Source organism: Rhinopithecus roxellana, chromosome 16, assembly GCF_007565055.1.
Source record: "Rhinopithecus roxellana isolate Shanxi Qingling chromosome 16, ASM756505v1, whole genome shotgun sequence".
Classification (NCBI taxonomy): domain Eukaryota; kingdom Metazoa; phylum Chordata; class Mammalia; order Primates; family Cercopithecidae; genus Rhinopithecus; species Rhinopithecus roxellana.
The window spans coordinates 8181257-8208643 of NC_044564.1; the positions used below are offsets into that span (position 1 = coordinate 8181257).

Below are 27387 nucleotides of genomic sequence, written 5' to 3' on the forward strand. Positions count from 1 at the left end.
GTGGTGGGCGCCTATAATCCCAGCTACTTGGGAGGCTGAGGCAGGAAAATTGTTTGAACCCAGGAGGCGGAGGTTGCAACGAGTTGAGATCATACCACTGCATACCAGCCTAGGCGATAGGGCGAGACTCTGTCTTTAAATAAATAAATAAATAAATAAATAAAATGAAGTAGGGCATGCCACCACCTTGGTCATTCAGGCTTCTCAGCCATCCCAGCCTGTGGGCCTTGGAAAGTTCAAACTGACTAGGGGATGAAGGGATCTCCAAAACAGCACAGCTGCTCTATCAAAAAGCAGCCAGGTTGCTTTAAATGGGTTCTTGATCCCATTCCTCCTGACTGGGTAAGACCTCCCAACTGGGGTCTCCAGTCACCTCCTACAGGCACATTCAGGCCAGCAATAGGTCAGTACCCCCTGGGACAGAGCTTATAGAGGAAGGGGCGGGATGCCGTCTTTGCTGTTTCACGACCTTCACTGGTGAAACCACCAGGTATGGGGAAAACTAAGGCACTGGAGTGGACCCACAGAAAATAGCAGCAGCCCTAGGGAAGAAAGGCCAGACTGTTAAAAGAAAAGCAAACAAACAGAAAACAATAACAACAACAACAAACCACAAAAACCCCATCCAAAGGTCAGCAACCTCAAAGATCAAAGGTGGATAAGCCCACAAAGATGAGAAATAATCAACACAAAAACGCTTAAAATTCAGAAAGTCGGAGTGCCCCTTTTCCTTCAAATGACCGCAACACCTCTCCAGCAAGGGTTCGGAACTGGGCTGAAACTGAGATTGCTGAAATGACAGAAGTCGGCTTCAGAAGGTATGTAATAATGAACTTCACTTATGAAGCTAAAGGAGCATGTGGTAAACCAATGCAAAGAAGTTAAGAATCACGATAAAACAATACAGGAACTGACAGCCAGTATAGCCAGTTTAGAAAGGAATATAACCAACCTGTTAGAGCTGAAAAACACACTACAAGAACTTCACAATGCAGTCACAAGTATTAATAGCAGAACAGATCAAGCGGAGGAAACAATCTCAGAGCTGCAAGACTATTTTTCTGAAATAAGACGGGCGAACAAAAATAGAGAAAAAAGAGTGAAAAGAAATGAACAAAACCTCTAAGAAATATGGGATTATGTAAAGAGACTGAATCTATGACTGATTAGGATGCCTTAAGGAGACAAGGAGATTGGAACAAGTTGGAAAATGTACTTTAGGATATCATCCAGGAGAACTTCCCCAACCTTGTAAGACTGGCCAACATTCAAATTCAGGAAATGCAGAGAACCCCAGTAAAATACTCCATGAGAAGATCATCCCCAAGACACATAATCATCAGACTCTCCAAGGCTGAAGTGAAGGAAAGAATGTTAAGGGCAGCCAGAGAGAAAGACCAGGTCACCTGCAAAGGGAATCCCATCAGACTAACAGTGGACCTCTCAGTGGAAACCCTACAAGCTAGAAGAGATTGGGGGCCAATATTTAACATTCTTAAAGAAAATAATTTCAAATCCAGAATTTCATATCTGGACAAATCAAGCTTCAAAAGCGAAGGAGAAATAAGATCCTTTCCAGGGAAGCAAATGCTGAGGGAATTTGTTACTACCAGACCTGCCCTGCAAGGTGTCCTGAAGGAAGAACTAAATATGGAAAGGAAAAACCATTACTAGCCACTGCAAAAACACACTGAAATACACAGACCAGTGACACTATGAAGAAACCACATTAAAAGTCTGCAGAATAACCAGCAGGCATCATGATGACCGGATCAAATCCACACATAATAATACCAACTTTAGGCAGGCCATGGTGGCTCATGACTGTAATCCCAGCACTTTGGGAGGCTGAGGCAGGTAGATCATTTGAGGTCTGGAGTTCAACCAGCCTGACCAACATGGTGAAACCTCATCTCTACTAAAAATACAAAAAAATTAGTCAGGTGTGATGGCACATGCCTGTAGTCCCAGATACTTGGAAGGCTGAGAGGCAGCAGAATCACTTGAACTCGGGAGGTGGAGGTTGCAGTGAGCCGAGATCACGCCATTGCACTCCAGCCTGGGCGACAGAGTGAGACCCTGTCTCAAATAATAATAATAATAATAATAATAATAATAATAATGACTTTAAATGTAAATGGGCTAAATGCACCAATTAAAAGATGCAGACTGGCAAGCAAGATAAAGAACCAAGACCCATCAGTATGTTGTCTTCAAGAGACCCACCTCACATGCAAAGACACACATGGGCTCAAAATAAAGAGATGGAGGAAAATCTACCAAGCAAATGGAAAACAGAAAAGAGTAGGGGTTGCAATCCTAGTTTCTGACAAAACAGACTTTAAATGAACAAAGATCAAAAATGATGATGAAGGGCATTACATAGTGGTAAAGGGTTCAACTCAACAAGAAGAGCTAAGTGTCCTAAATATACATGTACCCGATACAGGAGTACCCAGATTCATGAAGCAAGTTGTTGAAGACTTAAAAGAGACTTAGACTCTCACACAATAACAGTGGGAGACTTTAACAACCTACCAACAATATTAGACAGATCAACAAGACAGAAAATCAACAAAGACATTCAGGACTTGAACTCAGTTCTGGATCGAGTGGACCTGATAGATATATACAGAACTCTCCACCCAAAGACAATGTAATATACATTCTTCTCATCGCCACAGGACACTTACTCTAAAATTGATCACATAATTGGAAGTAAAACACTCCTCAGCAAATGCAAAAGAACTGAAATAATAACAAACAGTGTCCAAGACCACAGTGCAATCAAATTAGAAATCAAATTAAGAAATTCACTCAAAACCACACAACTACATGCAAACTGAACCACCTGCTCCTGAATGAATTTTGGGTAAATAATGATATTAATGCAGAAATCAAAAAGTTCTTTGAAACTAATGAGAACAAAGATATAACATACCGAATCTCTGGGACACAGCTAAAGCAGTGTTAAGAAGGAAATTTATCACACTAAATGCCCATACCAAAAAGAAACATCTCAAGTTAACAATCTCACATCACAACTAAAAGAACTAGAGAACCAAGAGCAAACAAAACTCAAAGCTAGCAGAAGACAAGAAATAAGTAAGATCAGAGCTGAACTGAAGGAGATAGAGACATGAAAAATCCATCAAAAAAATCAGTAAAAACAGGAGTTGGTTTTTTGGAAAAAAAAAAAAAATTAAGAAAATAGATAGCCGGGTGCGGTGGCTTAAGCCTGTAATCCCAGCACTTTGGGAGGCCGAGACGGGTGGATCATGAGGTCAGGAGATCGAGACCATCCTGGCTAATACGGTGAAACCCTGTCTCTACTTAAAAATACAAAAAACTAGCCGGGCGATGAGGCGGGCGCCTGTAGTCCCAGCTACTCGGGAGGCTGAGGCAGGAGAATGGCGTAAACCCGGGAGGCGGAGCTTGCAGTGAGCTGAGATCCAGCCACTGCACTCCAGCCTGGGTGGCAGAGCAAGACTCCGTCTCAAAAAAAAAAAAAAAAAAAAGAAAATAGATAGACCACTAGATAAACTAAAAAGAAAGAGAAGACAGAAGATTCAAATAAACACAATCAGAAATGATAAAGGATATATCACCACTGACCTCACAGAAATACAGACAACCATCAGAGAATACTATAAACACTATGTGCACATATGCTAGAAAATCTAGAAGAAATGAATAAATTCCTGGACACATACACCCTCCTAAGATTGAACCAGGAATAAATTGAATCCCTGAAAACACCAAAAATGAGGTCTAAAATTGAGTCACTAATAGCCTACCAATCAAAAAAAGCCCAGGTCCAGATGGACTCACAGCTCAATTCTCCCAGAGGTACAAAGACGAGCTGGTACCAATTCTACTGAAACTATTCTAAACAACTGTAAAGGAAGGACTCCTCCCTAACTCATTCTACGAGACCAGCATCATCCTTATATCAAAACCTGACAGATACAACAAAACAAGAAAACTTCAGGCCAATATCCTAGATGAAGATGAACATTGATGCAAAAATCCTCAACAAAATATTGGCAAACCAAATCCAGCAGCACATCAAAAAGCTTATCCACCACACTCAAGTAGGCTTCATCCTTGGGATGCAAGGTTGGTTCAACATACCCAAATCAATAAATGTGATTCATCACATAAACAGATCTAAAGACAAAAACCACATGATTATCTCAATAGATGCAGAAAAGACCTTCGATAAAATTCAACATCCTTTCATGTTAAAAACTTTTAATAAACTAGATATTAAAGGGACATACCTCAAAATAATAAGAGACATATATGACAAAGCCATAGCCAATATCATAATGAATGGGCAAAACCTGGAAGCATTCCCCTTGAAAACCTGCACAACACAAGGATGTCTCTTACCACTCCTATCCAACACAGTACTGGAAGTTCTGGCCAGAGCAATCTGGCAAGATAAAGAAACAAAGCGTATTTACATAGAAAGGGAAGAAGTCAAACTATCTTTGTTTGCAGATGCCATCATCTGAGAAAAGCTTCTCAAGCTGATAAGCAACTTCAGCAAAGTCTCAGGATACAAAATCGACGTTCAAATATCGCCAGCATTCTTATACACCAACAATAGGCAAGCCAAGAGCCAAATCATGCACGAACTCCTATTTGCAATTGCCACAAAAAAATAAAAATAAAATACCTAGGAATAAAGCTAAGATGTATTCCCTATTATTAAATAGAATACCCTACTTAATAAATGGTGCTGGGAGAACAACCCCATCAAAAAGTAGGCAAAGGACACGAACGGACACTTCTCAAAAGAAGACATATGTGTGGCCAAAAAACATGAAAAAAAGCTCAATATCACTGATCATTAGAGAAATGTAAATCAAAACCACAATGAGATATCATCTCACTCCACTCAGAATGGCTATTATAAAAAAAAAAAAAAAAAAAAACCAGATGCTAGAGAGGTTATGGCGGAAAGGGAACACTTTACACAGTTGGTGGGTGTAAATTAGTTCAACTATTGTGGAAGATAGTGTGGCAGTTCCTCAAAGACTTAGAGGTGGAAATACCACTTGACCCAATCCCATTACTGGGTATATCCCAAAGGAATATAAATCATTGTATTATAAAGATACATGCACAAATATGTTCATGGCGGCACTATTCACAGTAGCAAAGACATGGAACCAACCTAAATGCCCATCAATGATAGACTGGATAAAGAAAATGTGGTCACACACATACACTATGGAATACTATGCAGCCATAAAAGGAATGAGATCATGTCCTCTACAGGGACACAGAGGAAGCTGGAGGCCATTATCCTTAGCAAACTAACACAGGAATGGAAAACCAAATACCACATGTTCTCACTTTTAAGTGGGAGCAAAATGATGAGAAGATATGAACACATGGTGGGGGAACAACACACACTGGGGCCCGTCGGAGGGTGGCGGGTAGGAGGGAGAGCATCAGGAAGACTAGCTAATGGATGCTGGCTTAATACCTAGGTGATGTGATGATCTGTGCAGCAAACCACCATGGCACATGTTTACCTATGTAACAAACCTGCACATCCTGCACATGTACCCCTGAACTTAAAATAAAAATTAAGAAAAAGAGGCCAGGCGCAGTGGCTCAAGCCTGTAATCCCAGTACTTTGGGAGGCCGAGATGGGTGGATCATGAGGTCAGGAGATCGAGGCCATCCTGGCTAACACGGTGAAACCCCGCCTCTACTAAAAAATACAAAAACTAGTGAAACCCCGTCTCTACTAAAAAATACAAAAAACTAGCCAGGCGAGGTGGCAGGTGCCTGTAGTCCCAGCTATTCAGGAGGCTGAGGCAGGAGAATGGCGTAAACCCGGGAGGTGGAGCTTGCAGTGAGCTGAGATCCAGCCACTGCACTCCAGCCTGGGCAACAGAGCTAGACTCCGAAAAAAAAAAAAAAAATTAAGAAAAAGAAATGATGCTGACTTAATGAGGAAAATGAAGAAAAAAAATACAGGACATACATTTGTTTATGTGAATAAAACTTAAAAATCAGTTATGAACTTAGAATTTGAAAACTTATAAATGTAGAGATTTACAGGCCACATCTCCCAATCATTATCTGATACAATTAGAAATAATAAAAGTTGACCAAAATATCTTAACTACTTGTAAATTAAGAAGCACACTCCTAGTAAACATTTGACTCAAGAGTAGAGAATCTATTATCTAGAAATCAGAAAAAGGAAGACATCACAGCAAAGCTTTACGTAGAGGAAAATGTACACCCTAAAATGCCTTTGCTATTAAAGAAATAAAAAGAACATTACTTATTTTAAGGAATTAGAAAAATAATACAGTAAACCAAAATAATGTAGAAAAATAAACTTAATAAAGATATAATTACATTGAAAGCAAAAAATAGGCCAGGCGCGGTGGCTCACGCCTGTAATCCCAGCACTTTGGGAGGCCGAGACGGGCGGATCATGAGGTCAGGAGATCGAGACCATCCTGGCTAATACGGTGAAACCCCGTCTCTACTAAAAAAAAAATACAAAAAACTAGCCGGGCGACGAGGCGGGCGCCTGTAGTCCCAGCTACTCGGGAGGCTGAGACAGGAGAATGGCGTGAACCTGGGAGGCGGAGCTTGCAGTGAGCTGAGAGCCGGCCACTGCACTCCAGCCTGGGCGGCAGAGCAAGACTCCGTCTCAAAAAAAAAAAAAAAAAAAAAAAAAAAAAAAAAAAAAAATGAGGTCTAAAATTGAGTCACTAATAGCCTACCAATCAAAAAAAGCCCAGGTCCAGATGGACTCACAGCTCAATTCTCCCAGAGGTACAAAGACGAGCTGGTACCAATTCTACTGAAACTATTCTAAACAACTGTAAAGGAAGGACTCCTCCCTAACTCATTCTACGAGACCAGCATCATCCTTATATCAAAACCTGACAGATACAACAAAACAAGAAAACTTCAGGCCAATATCCTAGATGAAGATGAACATTGATGCAAAAATCCTCAACAAAATATTGGCAAACCAAATCCAGCAGCACATCAAAAAGCTTATCCACCACACTCAAGTAGGCTTCATCCTTGGGATGCAAGGTTGGTTCAACATACCCAAATCAATAAATGTGATTCATCACATAAACAGATCTAAAGACAAAAACCACATGATTATCTCAATAGATGCAGAAAAGACCTTCGATAAAATTCAACATCCTTTCATGTTAAAAACTTTTAATAAACTAGATATTAAAGGGACATACCTCAAAATAATAAGAGACATATATGACAAAGCCATAGCCAATATCATAATGAATGGGCAAAACCTGGAAGCATTCCCCTTGAAAACCTGCACAACACAAGGATGTCTCTTACCACTCCTATCCAACACAGTACTGGAAGTTCTGGCCAGAGCAATCTGGCAAGATAAAGAAACAAAGCGTATTTACATAGAAAGGGAAGAAGTCAAACTATCTTTGTTTGCAGATGCCATCATCTGAGAAAAGCTTCTCAAGCTGATAAGCAACTTCAGCAAAGTCTCAGGATACAAAATCGACGTTCAAATATCGCCAGCATTCTTATACACCAACAATAGGCAAGCCAAGAGCCAAATCATGCATGAACTCCTATTTGCAATTGCCACAAAAAAATAAAAATAAAATACCTAGGAATAAAGCTAAGATGTATTCCCTATTATTAAATAGAATACCCTACTTAATAAATGGTGCTGGGAGAACAACCCCATCAAAAAGTAGGCAAAGGACACGAACGGACACTTCTCAAAAGAAGACATATGTGTGGCCAAAAAACATGAAAAAAAGCTCAATATCACTGATCATTAGAGAAATGTAAATCAAAACCACAATGAGATATCATCTCACTCCACTCAGAATGGCTATTATAAAAAAAAAAAAAAAAAAAAACCAGATGCTGGAGAGGTTATGGAGGAAAGGGAACACTTTACACAGTTGGTGGGTGTAAATTAGTTCAACTATTGTGGAAGATAGTGTGGCAGTTCCTCAAAGACTTAGAGGTGGAAATACCACCTGACCCAATCCCATTACTGGGTATATCCCAAAGGAATATAAATCATTGTATTATAAAGATACATGCACAAATATGTTCATGGCGGCACTATTCACAGTAGCAAAGACATGGAACCAACCTAAATGCCCATCAATGATAGACTGGATAAAGAAAATGTGGTCACACACATACACTATGGAATACTATGCAGCCATAAAAGGAATGAGATCATGTCCTCTACAGGGACACAGAGGAAGCTGGAGGCCATTATCCTTAACAAACTAACACAGGAATGGAAAACCAAATACCACATGTTCTCACTTTTAAGTGGGAGCAAAATGATGAGAAGATATGAACACATGGTGGGGGAACAACACACACTGGGGCCCGTCGGAGGGTGGCGGGTAGGAGGGAGAGCATCAGGAAGACTAGCTAATGGATGCTGGCTTAATACCTAGGTGATGTGATGATCTGTGCAGCAAACCACCATGGCACATGTTTACCTATGTAACAAACCTGCACATCCTGCACATGTACCCCTGAACTTAAAATAAAAATTAAGAAAAAGAGGCCAGGCGCAGTGGCTCAAGCCTGTAATCCCAGTACTTTGGGAGGCCGAGATGGGTGGATCATGAGGTCAGGAGATCGAGGCCATCCTGGCTAACACGGTGAAACCCCGCCTCTACTAAAAAATACAAAAACTAGTGAAACCCCGTCTCTACTAAAAAATACAAAAAACTAGCCAGGCGAGGTGGCAGGTGCCTGTAGTCCCAGCTATTCAGGAGGCTGAGGCAGGAGAATGGCGTAAACCCGGGAGGTGGAGCTTGCAGTGAGCTGAGATCCAGCCACTGCACTCCAGCCTGGGCAACAGAGCTAGACTCCGAAAAAAAAAAAAAATTAAGAAAAAGAAATGATGCTGACTTAATGAGGAAAATGAAGAAAAAAAATACAGGACATACATTTGTTTATGTGAATAAAACTTAAAAATCAGTTATGAACTTAGAATTTGAAAACTTATAAATGTAGAGATTTACAGGCCACATCTCCCAATCATTATCTGATACAATTAGAAATAATAAAAGTTGACCAAAATATCTTAACTACTTGTAAATTAAGAAGCACACTCCTAGTAAACATTTGACTCAAGAGTAGAGAATCTATTATCTAGAAATCAGAAAAAGGAAGACATCACAGCAAAGCTTTACGTAGAGGAAAATGTACACCCTAAAATGCCTTTGCTATTAAAGAAATAAAAAGAACATTACTTATTTTAAGGAATTAGAAAAATAATACAGTAAACCAAAATAATGTAGAAAAATAAACTTAATAAAGATATAATTACATTGAAAGCAAAAAATAGGCCAGGCGCGGTGGCTCACGCCTGTAATCCCAGCACTTTGGGAGGCCGAGGCGGGGGGATCACAAGGTCAGGAGATCGAGACCACAGTGAAACCCCGTCTCTACTAAAAATACAAAAAAAAAAGCCGGGCGCCGTAGCGGGCGCCTGTAGTCCCAGCTACTCGGGAGGCTGAGGCAGGAGAATGGCGGGAACCCGGGAGGCGGAGCTTGCAGTGAGCCAAGATAGCGCCACTGCACTCCACCCTGGTGGACAAAGCGAGACTCCGTCTCAAAAAAAAAAAAAAAAGAGACGAAAAAATCTAAAATCTGGTTATTTAAAGTGATCTTTAATATATGCATTAACCCCATATGATGCTATCTAAGAAAAAAAGAGAAGGGAAAGTTAGACATACTAGGCGTTATAGTGATCTAAGTCTCAGAGCCTTAAATGTCCTCTGTAACCGTAACACTGTAGTATGTCCCAGCCTAGACACGAGGTCCCAACCTATGCAGTGCCTCCGTGACATCTCCACTGAGTCCGCTGCACACATCCTAAACCCTGCATGTCTGAACCAAACATGAGTGTTAGTGACAACCAAGCCCACGGATCCTGTGGTCCAATCCTCTGGCTGCTCAGGACAATGCCCTGGGGAGCTGGCCTTGATGTCTGTCTTTCCCCAGCCATGCACAGCGGGTTGGCAAATCCTGAAGACTTGACTTCAAAATACACCTGGACTTACCATCCTCTCTGCTGCCACCTCCAGGCCCCAGCCACTGTCTGTTGCATTTTTACAGCAGCCTCCTAACTGGTCTCCTTGCACCTTCCCTTTTATCAGTTCAGTTTCTCTTCAGCTCAGCAGCCAGAGCGATCCAGAGAGACGCTTACACCACAGAAGCCCGAAGGTGTTGCCCCTCTGCAAACCACCAGGACGGCCTGGGGTGCTGGCTGGAACTGAGCCTGTCTGACCCTCGAGTTTCCTCCACCGTTCCCCACAGCCTATGGCACCTCACTCCAGCCACACTGGCCTCCAAGACGTTCCAACCCACACCTGTGTGCCAAAGACAGTCTTGTCTCAGGGTCTTGGCACTAGTTGCCTGGAATGTCCTTTCCCAGAGGTCCCTCAGGCCGACTTTCCCTCTCCCCTGACCTCCCCCCTCTTCCCCAGGCTGACCTCCCCTCCCTGGCAGCGTCTCCCCTCTCCCAGGTGTCCCTCAGGCCGACCTCCCCTCCACCTCCCGACTCAGGCCAACCTTCCCTTCCCCCTGCCCCCCCCCGCCCCCCCCACTACCCCCACATTCCTCAGGCCAACCTCCCCTCTCTCTCCTGGGCGACCCTCAGACCAACTTTCCCCTGCCCTCCACCTCCGAGTCCCTCAGGCCAACCTCCCCTCTCTCTCCTGGGCGACCCTCAGACCAACTTTCCCCTGCCCTCCACCTCCGAGTCCCTCAGGCCTACCTCCCCTCTCTCCCGGGTTGTCCCTCAGGCCAACCTCCCCTCCCCCGCGGCATCTCTCAGGCTGACCTCCCCTCACCCTCCCCCCAACTCAGGCCAACTTCCCCTCCCCAACACCGTGTCCCTTAGGCCGACCTCCCCTTCCTGCTTAACTACCCCGCTGCCACGCCCCGTGTCCCTCAGACCAACCTCCCTTCTCCCCCGACCTCCCCTCTCTCCGACCTCCCCTCTCTCCGGCTGTCCCTCAGGGCGACTTCCCCCTCCCCCGACCTCCCCTTCATGCTTCCCTACCCCCCGCCATGCCCTGTGTCCATCAGACCAACCTCCCCTCTCCCCGACCTCCCCTCTCTCCGGCTGTCCCTCAGGGCGACCTCCTCTCTCCCCCGACCTCCCCTTCCCGCTTCCCTACCCCCCGCCACGCCCCGTGTCACTCTGACCAACCTCCCTTCTCCCGCGACTTCCCCTTCCCGCTTCCCTACCCCCCGCCATGCCCGGTGTCCCTCAGGGCGACCTCCCCTCTCCCCCGACCTCCCTCTCTCCTTCCCTCTCTCCGGCTGTCCCTCAGGCCAACCTCCCCTTCCCGCTTCCCTACCCCACCCCCCTACCCCCCCGCACGACCAGACCCGTGTACCTCAGGCCGACCTCCCCTCCCCCTCACCCACACTCAGGCCAACCTTCCCTCCCCTCCCACCCCCAACCGTCCCGTCCCGCGTCCTGGTTGGCCTGAAGAGTTCCTCAGGCTGACCTCTCCTGGCTTCCCTCAGGCCGACCTCCTCACTTCCTGCAACTCTTTTACTCAAAGGCAGTCGTTTTCCTCAGGCCTTCTATGGCCATGAATTTCTGGCACCGCCCCCCCGACCCCCCACAAACACGCTTCCACTCCTGCCTTCCTGACCTCTTCCTCCTCCGCACAGGGCTCTGGCATGTGGCGTATTTTCCTTACTAGCTTATTTGTTGTCTGATGCCCCCGCTGCAGGGAAACTCCAATGATGAAGGGCCTTTAATACGGGTTTCTCCAGTGTGGCGGCCCCCATGCCTCAGTTGCTGGCATGAGGCAGTCACTGGATAGACATCTGCTGAGTGAGGCACAAGCACTCAGCACTCCACACAGGCGAGGTTAAGAACATCGCCAGAGAGCCAGTGCAAAGCGCCACAGAAAGGGATCCGAACACCCAGAGAAAGGGGCAATTTCCTAACAAAGCCTAAGCCACAACACTGGTCCAAATCCTTTTTTTTTTTTCTTTTTTGGATTATGTAGATTCACAGTTTTATCTCATCTATAAAAAACAGAGTTCCAGTGTTATTTAAATGATTCCAAACCAAAGACATTTTAACTCTTCATTTTACAAAATCAGAGTAAAAACTCTAGATAAAATAGCAATAGAAGGAAACTAGCTACCACAATCATATAATAAATTGTTCAAAATTATAAGATGGAACAGGCATGGTGGCTCACACCTGTAATCTCAGCACTTTGGGAGGCCGAAGTGGGTAGATCACCTGAGGTCAGGAGTTAGAGAACAGCTGGGCCAACATGGTGAAACCCTGTCTCTCCTAAAAATACAAAAAATTAGCTAGGCGGCTGGTGCACGCCTGTAATCCCAGCTACTTGGGAGGCTGAGGCAGGAGAATCGCTAGAACCTGGGAGATGGAGGTTGCAGTGAGCTGAGATCGCGCCATTGAACTCCAACCCGGGCAACAAAAGTGAAATTTTTGTGTCAAAAAAAAGAATTAACTAAATAAAATAAAATTATAAGATGATAAAACATTCAGATCTATGATATACACTGGTATCTCGTTATTGTCAAAATAAATACAAAATAATTTACAAACAAACCCAATAGAAAACTGTATAGCATATAAGAAGAGTAACCAAAGGCCAAGTCCAGACGGGGAACAAACATTTAGAAAGAGGGCCAGCATCACGGACAGTAGGAGAAAGGAAAATTGTGGTGCCAAAGAAATATTACTCTGCGCTCATCAAATTGGCCTCAAACTGGGAAAAATCAAAAGGAGCCATCACATAGCACTGCATGAGGGCGAAGTTAGGTCTGTACTGTGGATGGAATGTGGGGTGGCACAGAACTCTGAACAGTACAACACTCTCACCCTCAGCACCTGCTCCTGGGAATCTGCCCCAGAGAAAAGCACTAGTGAGGAAGGACAGCCATTCTCAAGGACTTGGGACAGTATTTTTCATAGTGAGATAAAAGCACTAGAAATGAATGGCCATCAGCAGACAATCAGAAGACGAGCAACTGAACAACTCGTGACTCCACATCAGCAACGCTATGTAGCCCCCAACAAGAGGGGGCTAGAATCAGACAAACTGATTAGGAGCGGTTTAGGACAGGGATTGATGAGATAAGTTGATATGAAATCATTTTTGTAACAAGAGAAGACTCCAAAACTCTACATGCATACTTGTGTGTGGATGTATGAGTGTTTGTGTGTATTATCTGAGATGAGCATGGAGAAATAGGGAAGGGTACGTTCAAAGTTGTTAACAGGAGTTCCCTAGTGCTGAGTGAGGACAGAAAAGGTCCAGTTTAAGTGTATGTGTGTGTACACGTGAGTGTGTTTCCTGTTTTATTCAAGAGTTCTGTCTCATACATGTAACAATATAATGGGAGACATCTTCTAAATCTGGTCCACTCATAGACTGCTGTACAGCAAGGAAGTCCAGTTTGGATCTCCTGCAGAGAGACTTGGTGTCTCAAAATGAAGCAATGTCCAGGCACTTCTGGAACCAGAGTCTGGTACCAGAGAGGAACGGAACCGACACAGCTCTGTTGGATAAATTAACCAGAATGTTCCTTGTACTGTTTGAGAGGTAGAGGATAACACAAGGGTCTCAGAGGTAGCAGGTCCAGAAAGTGGAAAACAGACAGGGGCTGAAGAGAGAGGTGGCCCTGCAGAGTCCTCCAGCCTTGGGATATGGCTAAGGGTCCTACGTCCACATGAGGGTCACAAAGCCAGGAGCAGCAAACTGTTTGAAAGGAGCCTGCAGACGTTTGGGCAAGAAGGGGTCTCCAACAGTGGCTGGGCAGCAGGGGAAGTGGAGCATGCACTCCATGTCCAGCATGTCCAGCTCAAGCCTGGCAGAGCCGGAGGGATGCTCTGAGACTCACCAACAGCACAGAGATCTGCAAACCGGTCCTCCCCCTCCTCTGCGTGGATCAGGTCATTTCTGCTCTTCTTCGTGGCGGCTCTCTTCAGCACTGCTTTAAACAAAGGATGGGAGAGGCTGCCTGAGCTGCAGCCCTCAGGCCACCTGCCTCAGCGGGGCATGGGATCACTCTCCCGCTGAGATCAGCGACCTCTCCTGAGCTCCTGTCCTGAACTGGGGCTGAGGCTCAGACTGGATGATTCTGGCCCCCCTTGGGTCTCTCTCAGTCCCCAGAGTTGAAGAGACAAGGAATCTTGAGGATGAGGGGTCCCCACTTTCCCTTCCTTCCAAAATGAGGCCAGTGGGGAGGCCTGGCCACCAGGGAGACCAGGAAACGTCCATCTGGGGCAAGGCCAGGACTACAACGGGGACAGCACAGACCTGCTCAGAGCCACGGGCATGGGGCTGGCTGAGACTGCCACAGATGTGTCCATGCTGTCTGGCCCTGACCTGAGCAGTGAGTGTGCAGAGAGGGCAGCCTTCCCTGCTGCTGCAGCTATGCTGGTAACCAGTGCCAGCAACCACAGCAATGGGGCCCAGGCTCCCTCTCGTGGCCCCAGGTTGTACCATGAGCCTTCCCATGGTCTCTGGGAGCAGCAGCACCCCAAGACCTGGGGATAGACACAGCTCAGTTTAAAACTGCGATGTGGGCCTGTGTCAGGTGCCCGGGGTCAGACACCATGGCCCTCGTCTGTGTTCATGTGATGGCTGTGTAGGTGCCTGGCACTGCAGAGAGCACCTCGCGTGAAACATGCGGGCGGGCACATGTCACCACCCACGGAGAGCACACAGCCACCAGAGCCCTCCGCCACACCAGCATGCCAGCGAGTGCCACCTACCGTCCAAAGGGGACTTCTCCTCTGCATTCCTGTCCTCCTCAGCCAGCATGACTTCCTCTACAAGGGGAACACAGCCTCAGGTCAGAGCCCTCCTGACCCCAGGAATGTCCCAGGACAGAGGCACATCTCCGTCTGGAAGGCTCTGCCTTCTCAGCAGTTTTTTGTTTTTGTTTTTGTTTTTTTTTTGAGACGGAGTCTGGCTGTGTGGCCCAGGCTGGAGTGCAGTGGCATGATCTCCACTCACTGCAAGCTCCGCTTCCCGGGTTCACGCCATTCTCCTGCCTTAGCCTCCTGTGTAGCTGGGACTACAGGCACCCGCCACCGCACCCGGCTAATTTTTGTATTTTTAGTAGAGACAGGGTTTCACCGTGTTAGGCAGGATGGTCTCGATCTCCTGACCTCGTGATCCGCCTGTCTCGGCCTCCCAAAGTGCTGCGATTACAGGCGTGAGCCACCGCGCCCAGCCTTTTTTTTTTTGAGACAGAGTCTCGCTCTGTTGCCCAGGCTAGAGTGCAATGGCGCGATCTCAGCTCACTGCAACCTCCACCTTCCAGGTTCAAGCAATTCTCCTGCCTCAGCTTCCCGAGTACCTGGGATTACAGGTGCCCGCCACCGCACCCGGCTAACTTTTGTATTTTTTGTAGAGACAGGGTTTCACCGTGTTGGCCAGGATGGTCTCGAACTTCTGACCTCAGGTGATCCGCCCGCCTCGGCCTCCCAAAGTGCTGGGATTACAGGCGTGAGCCACTGCACCTGGCTGCCTTATCAGCTCTTACGCTTCCAGATGCCAGCAGGGCCCACAGCTGAGCTTTTTCTACTGGGACAGACAGTGTCCTGTGAAGAGGACTCAGTCGCCTTGTGTCTGCCCGTCCCTACCCACACGTCATCTCCCTGAGAACAGCTGTGCCACAAGCGAGTTCATCTCTCAGGAGCCACTTGGGAAACCTTAGGAAGTGGGAGTGGGTGCCCCATGTGGAGGGAAGAGCGCTGGCCTGGGGCGAGGGGAGGGAGTCCAGGCTTGACAAAGCCCAGAGTCAGGGGACAGAAGGGACTTGGCTGAGACTAATGGGGAGAGACCAGCTTTAGGCTGGGCCATGGCAGAGTCCTCCATTTAAAAGGCCACTGTCCTCAGAGCCATAGGGCTGCCTGGTGCCAGGCCCCCGGGTGAGCTAGAGAGAAATCCCTTCTCACTCTGCTCACTACAAAGCCCTTTCAGGCTCTACCCGACAGCCAGGGCACCCGAGCTGGCAGCAGAGCAGAACTGGGGACAGAGAACTAACAGTGGCCGGCCAGGAGTGCAGTGGCTCCCACGGGCCCTCACCAGCCTTGAAGATCCACTCCAGGTACCCGTTGAGCTCTCGCTCGATCTGCTGCTGCCGGCGCAGCTTCAGGAAGGCACGGCGGTTCTCCACCCTCTCTCGCTCCTTGGCAAACTCCCTACCATGCAGGGGCCAGAAAAGCAAGATCAGGTGAGTGCCAGCCCCACAGGTGTGCAGCCCCAGAGACAAAAAGGACCAGGGAAAGCCTGAGACAGGACACGCAGGCTGCAGGCTGCCGCTTCAGGCAGGCCCCTGCCACCCCGGCCTCTTCTAACCTGAGCACTCCAGAGCACCATGAAGCTCCCCGTGCACCCAGAGAGCCTCCATGAGCAGCCCAGGTAGCCCTCCGTCCTCAGACTCCTGTGGCACTTAGGGACAGTGCCTTGGTCCCCAGAGGGGCAGTTCTAGAGAACAGTGACAATTTCACAGCCCCTGCCTACAGCAACCTACGCATGCGCTTCCTCCCTCCCCACTGTGCCAGGCTCTGTTATCTGCTGTCCTCCAAAGAGGTCCTGGCAAGAATTCTCCAGAGGAGAACGTTCACTTTGCTTCCTCTGTCGGTTCAGATGCAAAGCCTCTGTGGGAAGGAGAAGGGACAGACTGGACCAGACAGGGACAGGGAAGAAGGGACTGGGTCAGGGCAGGCAAGAGGCGGAAGGAAAATACCGCAGAGTCCACATAGCCTCCTCAACCAAGCCTCTGAGGCTCACAGTGAGCAGGAGAGGAGACCTTCTGTCATTGGCCCCCGACATCTTACCCCAGCCCCGCGTGAGCTTTTATAGCCATCGTGGTGACCAGCAGAGAACATGTGCCCTCCAGCTCAGCACCCCCACCCTAGCCCCAGACTCCCGGTCAAGCTTTAAGGCTCACAGTGCCGGAAGTAAGCCATTATCTCTCTCTCTCTCTCACACACACACACACACACACACACAAAGCTTCTGGGCTTGGTGAAGAGGGTGTGGCAGGCATGAGTCCCAGCATACACAGCCCCGGCGCAACAGTCCCTGGCTCTGACCACCACTGACCCCGGGCGCAGGGCCAGTGTCTGCTAGGCACTGAGCTGCTACAGCCCAGGCAGTGCAAGGTGACCGGGGCTGCCCAGGTGCACCCTCCCATCTGGGCATCCCAAGTCCCAAATCTACAGGAAAGCAGGGTCCACTGTGGTCTCCCCACCCAGGCCAATCCCATGCCCTGAGAATGAGAGGGCCTGGGGCACAGGCAAAGGGCCAGGACATCACTGCTTGAACTGATCTGAGAGCTACCGGCAGCAGCTCCCCGCCGCAGTCCGCCCCTCCCCAGAGCAGCTGCTTCTCACGCAGTGGCCGGCAGCAGGGCCGGCCCTCCCTGAGCTTCTGTCCTCGCTGGGTGAGAAGGGGCAGGACAGGCGCCACCTGTTCTGCTTCTCTGGGATGCGGTGAGGATGGGAGCTCTGGAAATGGAGAGAGAGAGGCCGAATTGGCCCCAAGCTGGCCCCTCTGCAGCTCTCGTCCAGACATGGCAGAGCTGTGGCTTTTCCCACAGAGCAAGGCTGGGAAGGCGGCCTCTCACCACTGCCACCCCGGGGTGCAGGACCCACATGGGGGGCACTGGTCCCTGGCTTGGGGGCCCTCTGCTGGGCCTGTGGGCCTGAGGGAGGGTTCAGCTGGGCTGACTGGAGGACCATCACATATCCTATTCTCCCCAGAGGCTGAGATCCTCATAGTGGGGAAGGAGCTGGAAGGACCATGCAGACCCTGCCTTGGGCCTCCCCTCCAGCCCCTCAGGCTGCTCTGCACATTCCCTAGAGGGATGCAGCAGGAAGCCCTGAGCAGGCTGCCCTCCTGCCTCCCCTTGAACCCACCTATGCTCCTTCCAGGCTTCCCACCAGGCAGCGTTCTCAGCGCCCTCGGCACCAGGCAGCATCCCGAGCACAGCCCAGGCACCTCACAAGCCTGGCTGCTGCCAGCTCCCTGCCAGCCCCTGTGCCCTCTCCCCACAACACCCTCTGACTCCAGCTCCAAGTACCTCTGCTCCACACAGGCCACAACCCTCTGTCCACTGTGCCTCCACTCGAGCTGCTCTCTGCCTGGAAGACCCTCCTCCTTCCTGAGCCTGGCTCATTTCTAGTCCCCCAGTTGGGTCTCAGCTGAGATGTCCCTCCCCTGGTGCCTCCTCCAAGCCCCAAGCCTCCGCCGGCTACCCCACCAAGCTAGGAGTTCTATTGCCATCCCCTGAGCTTGCTGGTTCCCATGGAGGCTCTGGGAGAGGCCTGCTAGTGACAATCACACCCCTTACAGGACAAGGCCAAAATCAAGGGCACGATCTCCCTCCAGAGCCCAGAGGCCTCAGCTCCAGCCGCCCCACTCTGTGGCTGCTCCCATCCTGATGAGCATGGCAGCAACTCCCAGGTTCACCAGGCTCTGTCCCCAGCCCAGCTCGGAGCCCTGGGCCTGAGCAGGGATCATAGGGAGGACAGAGGGGAGATGTGCTCCTCCAGCCTCACAGGGGAGCTGAGGCCAAGGTGGGAGCAGGGAGCCAGGCAGGCCTGATGCCCTCCACCTCCTTCCTAGCACAACTCCTCACTCTATGGTAGGGCAGAAGCCCCAAATACCAATCCCAGTCAGGCCCCATACATGGCACCTCTTCAGCGCTCAGCCCCGGGGTAGGACAGGAAGGTGCTGTGTGCCCACAGGCCCACCTGGCCATGCCCACCTACCACATCCCACTCCCAGAGAGGACTCTTTCTCCACCTTCTCCAGGATGGACCCCTAGCCCTGAGCCCTCTCTCTCACCCTCCCCTTGAGTAGCTTGGCACAAACAGGTGACCTGAGAGGAGGTGCACGCCAGCGGTCAGGGCCAGGGTAGCAAGCCCAGAGGTGACTGCAGAGATCACGGTGCCCCCAGTCATTCCTCACCACAGTAAAAGAGGGGCTCTCTGTGGCCACAGAAGCTGCTCGGAAACCCTGTCCCAGACCACGCCTCCATCTACCAAGACTACACTTCCCATCACAGACCAACCTCCGGTTACAGACCACACCTCCCATTCCAGACCACACTCACCTCCTATCTACCCATAGACCACACCTCCCATCATAGACCACACCTCCCATCACAGACCACTCCTCCCATTTCAGACCATACCTCCCATCTACCCATAGACCACACCTCCCATCCACCCAGACCAACCTCCCATTCCAGACCACACCTCCCATCACAGAACACACCGCCCATTCCAGACCATACCTCCCATCTACCCATAGACCACATCTCCCATCCCAGACCACACTTCCCATCCCAGACCACACCTCCCACCACAGACCACACCTCCCATCTACCCATAGACCACACCTCCTGTCTACCCAGGCCACACCTCCCATCACAGACCACACCTCCCATCCCAGACCACACCTCCCATCACAGATCACACCTCCCATTCCAGACCACACCTCCCATCTACCCATAGACCACACCTCCCATCTACCCAGGCCACACCTCCCATCACAGACCACACCTCCTGTCTGGCCAGATGAGTAGCAGCAGCTGCTCCCCCATGGCAGAGACCACGGAAAGGCCAAGGGTATGATAGAGGTAAGGGGCTGAGGGGCTCATCAAGGACAGGTCAGGATGGTGGCACAAAGGAAGGGCTGCCAGAACACAGAACACCAGGAGCAACCACCACAGAGGGCACCCATGGGCCAGGCCCCCACCCCAAGTGTCACGTGTGCCCCTGCTGACCCCTCAGCTGAGAACACAGAGGGCACCTGCACATCCCCCACATGGTCTCTCACCCCGATAGCACGCCCAGCACCAGGTTGAGCATGAAGAAGGAGCCGATGATGATGAGAGGGATGAAGTAGAGCCAGTTCCAGGTGTTGCCGGCCGCATCGTTTGTCTGGAAGCAAGGAGAGGGAGATGAGGAAGGACAGACAAAACACACAGTCCCAGCCACAGAAGCACCCCCGGCCCCCAACAGGCCTCCTTCTCAGAAGCATACACCTGGTAGGGTCCAGGCCATGGAGAGGCCAGTCAGGGGGAAGTTCAAGCATGGGGCTGGAGTCCAGGCAGCACCCACAGGCAGACGTGCCCTTGCTGGCAGAGTTCTCTCTAGACTGCAGCTCCCAGAGGACCCGGGACACTCCGTGCTGCCAGCCACCGCCTGGCAACACTCAAAAGCCAAGCAGTAGGCCCAGTGAGCCAAGGCTGTATGGATGCCCCGAGGTGGCATGAGCACGCAACCTCTGCCATACACTTCCCTGGCTCCCAGACATCCCTGGGCAGTTCCAAAACTATGTCCTCCTGAAGGGGGCCCACAGGCCCAAGTCCACATCAGACCCATCTGCAGCAGCTCCCACAGCTGAGAGCCAACAGTGGACCCATCCGCATTTTCAATCTCACCACACGCCTGGCCTGAGACAGCACCCAGCACTCAGGCGTGATCTGAATAGCGGAAAGCAAAGAGGGACCTTCTTTCCCAGATCTTTTGGTTTTTATAGCACAGCCCACAAAAGGGTGTGCTCCTTTGAACCCAATTTAATCCCATAGTTGTTTTGTTTTTAGGCATTCCCAGGGGATGTGGCTAAGGGGTGTAGAGAAAGCACCAGCAAAAGCCAGGCCAGCTCTCCCTAACCAAGGCAGCCTAGCACACACCGCAGAAAACATGGGCTCTTTCCTCTGTGAGTCTGGTGCTGGAGAGAAGCCAGGAGGGCAGTGGGTGCCAAGGGAGGCAGCCCCTAGTCCCGTTCCTGGACACCTCTCCTCAGAGGCAGTTCACAAGACATGGGACGGGGCTCCACCAAGACAGAGGCAGGAGGACAGTCGGGCGCTGCCCTGCAGCGGGCACTGATCTCCAGGTGCTGCTGTTGGCATTCCTGCCCTCCAGTATCTGCCAGCCTGGCGGATTTGCAGCCTCCACCCCTGCATGGACTGAAGCTCATGGTTCCTGACCCTCGGACACTGATTCCAGGTTGGCCCCTGAGATTCCTGGATCTGAACCTAGAAGTGACTCTCAGAACCCCAGCTCCAACTGCAGTTCATGGTCCCAGACCACACCTCTGTCCAGACTCACATGCAACTCAGACCTGTGGATTGGGTGGCCACCGAAGCCACCAACTTCCCGCAAGCCTGCCCTTCCTTCTTGAGAAAAAGGAGATGTCATTGCTGTAGCCTCAGCCCCTTTGAGTCAGTATCTGCTCAAGTACTCGGCTCCCACAATTTCCCACCCCAGTGAAGTAGTCCCATCAGTAGCCAACTGGCCCTAATTCCTCTCATCTTAAAAAACAGGACTTCCACTTCTGGGAAGATGGAGCCAACATACTCTGCCATATTGTTCCCACTAAGTGGAATTAACATACTGAAAATTATTCATAAAGCAAACACAGAATGACTCTGAAAAGTGGAGAAAATAGGGCAGACTAGCTAAAACCCCAGGATATAAGATGCGTTGCCGGGATTTTCTTCTTGCCTCCTATATCCCACATTTGGAGCTGATGAAGCTTAAAACTTGGAAATGCCCAAGGAGCACAGACAACAAAAAAAAAAACACCAGCAAAAGCCAGCTCTCCCTAACCAAGGCAGCCTAGCCCACACTGCAGAAAACATGGGCTCCGTCTCCATCCCTCCCTTCCAGCAAAGACCCAGAAGAGCACCTAGAGTGCAATGAGGCATCCAAATCCCCTCGCCCTCCACGGGTGCTGTCAGAGAAAGCCAAGTAGGAGGTGGAACTTTCCTCCTCAGCAGTGGTTATCATGGCCCCCCATCCCCAGCCCACCTCCGTGGTACTAATGAAGACCACCCGGGACACCTTGACTTCCATTTACACAGACAGTAGGGGCACCCCCTGCTGCTAGGGAGCTATCAGAAGGGCCTTGTGGAATCAGGACTTTTACCACCATCCAGCAGTCATGAAGCCACCCACCCACATACACACCAGACACACACCACACACAGGACACACAAGCACACACACCAGAGGCACCACACACACACCACACACATGCATACATACACCACACACACACACACACCACACATACCAGACACATACACCATACACACACACTGGACACACAAGCGCACACACCACACACAACACCACCACACACACCAACACCACACACAACACCACACACTACACACACTACATGCACAGCATACATACACCACACACACGACATGCAAGTGCACACATGAGACACACACATGCACCACACACCACACACATGCACACCACACACACCACCACCACACACACACTAGACACACTACACACACACTATTACACCACACACACCAGTCACACATATACCACACACACAGGACATGCAAGTGCACACACCACACACACACACCACACACCACACACCACACACACACCACACACATGCATACATACACTACACACAGACACACCACACATACCAGGCACACATACACCGTACACACACACTGGACACACAAGTGCACACACCACAAACACCAAACACACACACACCACACACACCACACACACCACACACAAAGGACATGCAAATGCACACACCAGACACACAAATGCACCCAAACCACACCTCCACACACCCCCACACACCACACACACACCACACATGCCAGACAAAAACACACCACACACATGAGATACACCACACACACACTGGACACACAAGCACACACATAGCCACCACACACATGCACACACCAGACATACACACCACACACATACTACACACCCACACACGTATACACCACACACACAAAACACACACACACTGAACACCAAACACACACCACACACATGCATGCCACACAGACCAGACACAGACACACCACAGACACACCACAAACACATGTACACCACACACATCAGACACACACACCACACACACCAGACACAAATACACCACATACACACACTGGACACAAGTGCACACATCACACATACCATGCACACACACACACACCACACACATACCACATGCACCAGATACAGGCACACACCACATACGCCACACATACTACACACATCCACACACACCACATACAGCACACACACACACACATGCAAACCACACACACCAGACACAACACACACCACACACACACCAAACACATTTCTCCAAAGGTGTTTTTTTTTTTTATTCTGGGCATGTCCTCAACCTTGGCAAGATAAAATTCTGAATTGATTGAGACTTGTCTCCGATACTTTTCGGATTACAGACCAAAGGGAAAATTTAGAGCTAAAAAAAAAATCAAAAATCTCAATGAAAATGCATAACCAGAGAATGGAGGGGATGTGGAAGGAATCAGTGAACAGTAAGAGAACAAAGAAGAAAAGAATTATCCATTCTGATAAAGAGAGAAAAGTGAACCTCAAAAACCCATGGGACTGTAACAAATGATCTAACATTCATGTCATCAGAGCACCAAAGCCAGGTGAAAAAGGACAAAGCTAACAGTATTTAAAGAAATACAGCCGGCCGGGCGCGGTGGCTCAAGCCTGTAATCCCAGCACTTCAGGAGGCCGAGATAGGCAGGTCACCTGAGGTCAAGAGTGCAAGACTGGCCTGGTCAACATGCCAGGTGAAACCCTGTCTCTACTAAAAATACAAACGTTAGCCAGGCATGGTGGTGCACGCATGGAATCCCAGCTACTCCGCAGCCTGAGGCAGGAAAATCACTTGCGCCTAGAAGGCAGAGTTTGCAGTGAGCCGAGATTGCGCCACTGCACTCCAGCCTGGGTGACGGAGCGAAACTCCATCTCAAAAAACAAAAAACAAATGCTGAAAACTTCTCAACTTAAGCAAGAGACACAAACATACAGATTTAAGAAGCTCAGCAAACCCCAGACAAACACATTATAGCCAAACTTCTGAAAACTAAAGAGAAAGAAAAAGTCTTGGAACACAGCAGAAAAAAATGATACCTTACCTATACGGGGAAAACAATTCAAATGGTTTCTCATCAGAAGCCATGGAGGCCAGAAGGAAGTGGCATAATATTTTTCAGGTGCTGAAAGAAAAGAACTGTCAACCCACACACCTATACCCACCAAAAATATCTTTTGGGAAATCAAGATATTCTCAAATGAAAAACTAGGGAAATGGAGAATTTGTCACCAGCAGAACTCTCCTAAGAAAAAAATGAAAAATGAAAGTTATCTAAACAGAAAGGAAATAAGAAAAAATTGAATCACTATTAGGAAGGAAGGAAGAAAAATGGAAAGTGTAAAAATATAGGTAACTGGATTTCTTTCTACTTTTGAGTTTTCTAAATTATATTTGACAGATGAAGCAAAAATTATAGTACTATTGAGGCAGAAGAATAGGGTCTGGAGGCCGGGAACCTAAGGCTGGTTTGTGCTGACTTCCTAGAACTGAATCAAAAGGAAAACCCCACTCCACACCCAAGTAACAAAAGAACAGAGGCTACTCCCTTTGCAGCCTGCCCCACTGCCACTGTGTCACAGATGAAAAAGTGGAAAATACCTCTGATCAGTCACCTCCCACAACCCATCAGGCTGGTCATGGGCCAAGTCTTCATTAGTATAGGGTTTAACTTTATAACTTCTACTTCAGCCTTTGATTGGTCACCTCCTGCAACCAATCAGACTGGTAGCAGGCCCAGTCTTCATTTACATAGAGTATAACCAAGTAACCAATGGGAAACCTCTAGAGGGTATTTAAACCCCAGAAAATTCAGTAACAGTCTTGAGCCACTTGCTTGAACCCAGTCCCACTCTGTGGAGCGTACTTTCAACAAGTCTGTGCTTTTGTTGCTTCTTTTGTTGTTTTGTTCATTTTGTCCAATTCTCTGTACAAAATGCCAAGAACCTGGATGACTCACAGTCAAGACCCTCCCCTGGTAACGTATTTTGGCAAGCCAACCAGGAGCAAGCCCAAAGTTTGGGATTTATTTTTCTTCTCATTTTCCCTTTTCCTCTCTGCTCCATACAGGGGAAGCATTTTCTATCTCTCTTTCCAACTCAGGACCCTTGACAGAGAGCACCTAAGCATGGAGGCAACTGCAGGTCTCTGGCTGGGGCCACTCTACGGAGAGACTGAAAGGTATCCATGTGGAAGCACCTGACCACCACTGCCTGGTTCACATGAGGGACCTGAGTCCTTTTCCTTTTTTTTTTTTTTTTTTTTTTCAGTCTTTCAGCAGTCATTTCCTTGTAGCTCCCCAGTAACTGAGGGCAACTGGCTGGGGCTACTCTCCAGTGTTACCTGAAGGCCAAGGAATGATAGGGATAGCTGCCCTGCCTGGAAGGGGGTAGGGCTCTTCTGTCGTTCCTGGTTATACTCCCTGATCCCTATGTGTGACACAATTGGCAGTGGCAGCTTGTCAAGGGGGAATTCACACGTTTCAGGGAACTTAAACCCTCTTTTCCTATGCTAAATTCTCCCGTAGAGTTAGCTAGTAAAGACAAAAGATAATGTCTCTTAGGCATTTTGACCTCCCTTATCAACTGGATAAGGGCAAAAGAAACCCACTTAGCACCCTAGCTATGCAAAGAAGGTTATAAATAAAAGAGATTTTATATTATATAAAAAGGGATCCTGTATGGTAAATTCTTGTCCTAAAGTAAAATGACTGTTGTTTTAAAAGAGGGATATGGGCCAGGCATGGTGCCTCACGCCTGTAATCCCAGCACTTTGGGAGGCCGAGGCGGGCGGATCACGAGGTCAGGAGATCAAGACCAGCCTGGCTAACACAGTGAAACCCGGTTCTCTACTAAAAATACAAAAAATTAGCCAGGCGTGGTGGCAGGCGCCTGTAGTCCCAGCTACTTGGAGACTGAGGCAGGAGAATGGCATGAACCTGGGAGGCGGAGCTTGCAGTGAGCCGAGATCATGCCACTGCTCTCCAGCCTGGGCGACAAAGCAAGACTCCGTCTCAAAAAAAAAAAAAAAAAAAAAAAGAGGGATATGGCTGGGCACAGTGGCTCACACCTGTAATCCCAGCATTCTGGGAGGCTGAGGCAGGTGGATCACGAGGTCAGGAGTTCGAGACCAGCCTGGCCAATATGGTGAAACCCCGTCTCTACTAAAGATATAAAAAATTAGCCAGGCGTGGTGATGCGCACCTGTTGTCCCAGTTACTTGGGAGGCTGAGGCAGAAGAATCGCTTGAACCTGGAAGGCGGAGGTTGTGGTGAGCCGAGATCGCATCACTGCACTCCAGCCTGGAATATAATAGTAATAAAAGTAAAGAAATAAAAGAGGGATGTATAGGACAAGTCACAAAGTCCAAGCATGTTGTAGATAGTCTGGGTAAGTCGTGAAAAAGATTTGTGAAAGTGAAATTATGCAAGAAATGTTGTATAATTTATATTGCCTAAGTTTAGAGGGTTAAAGGATTGTTTTAAGTGACATAGGAAAAATCCAAAGGTTTGAACAAGTTGTAGGCTTATGAAAATTAATTGTAAAAGAGATTCTGTGTATGAATATATTGGCTGAAGTTAAAAGAAAAAAATGTGGCTTTATCAAATTAAAAGGATGCTAGAAGTCAAGGCCTTCAGTCAGGGACAAGAGGAAATTCATAGTGGGCCACTGATTGTGGAGGGAACCATTCCAAGGTGGTGCTGGCACCCATCTAAGGTCAGAAATATCTGACAAACTAAGAGGATGCCCAGAGGTGGGGATGCCCTTGGGAACCCCAGACAAGACCCAGAGTTTTTCCACATGGCCACCCCAGGTAAAATCTGGGTCACCTAGTAGGCCCTCCACTTTCCATCCATTCCATCTGATTCCCTGCTTTGCTGCATCCTCAACCACTGGAATCAATTAAACTCTGACAATCTAAGGAGAAAACATCTGATTTTCTACTATAATACTATATAGCCCCAATATCAGCTGGACAGCCAGGAATAATTGGTGGTCATTGTTAGTGTTAATTACAACACCACCCTGCAATTAGACCTGTTTTGCAAGAGGCAGGGTAAATTGTCAGAAATCCCATACGTACAGGTCTTCACATACCAAAACCCAACAATCTGCAAAAGTCTTAGAAGCTGCCCTGAAAAGGAAGGTTTTAAGGCAGAACTAGATATTATAGATGACCCCCTCTTACAAAGGCCACCTGTCTCTCAGAGAGAAATGCAACCACCCCTGTATAACTCCTTGCTAAGTGCTCCTGGGGTTCAAACCCAAGAGCAAAATTCGGGGGTCCAGCTAAGTCCTCCTCACATTTGGAGAGGAACAATTTATTCAACTCCCCCTCCAGCCCTGCTACCCATGAGGGAAGTAGCAGGAGCTGAGGGGCCAGTCCTAGTGCAGTCCCC

At 48.7% G+C, this 27387-nt stretch overlaps 1 protein-coding gene across 2 annotated transcripts in view; it reads right to left on the reverse strand.

Annotated features, from left to right (window-relative positions):
- CACNA1B (calcium voltage-gated channel subunit alpha1 B) overlaps window positions 1-27387 on the reverse strand; it is a 250042-nt gene that overhangs the window by 160546 nt on the left and 62109 nt on the right. For both annotated transcript variants that reach the window (XM_030920382.1, XM_030920383.1), the window contains exons 7-10: window positions 19899-20002; window positions 16134-16249; window positions 14813-14869; window positions 13936-14025 (exon numbers count right to left, since the gene is read on the reverse strand). In XM_030920382.1, coding sequence (XP_030776242.1) covers window positions 13936-14025; window positions 14813-14869; window positions 16134-16249; window positions 19899-20002 — 367 coding nt within the window. The remainder of the gene's footprint in view (window positions 1-13935; window positions 14026-14812; window positions 14870-16133; window positions 16250-19898; window positions 20003-27387) is intronic.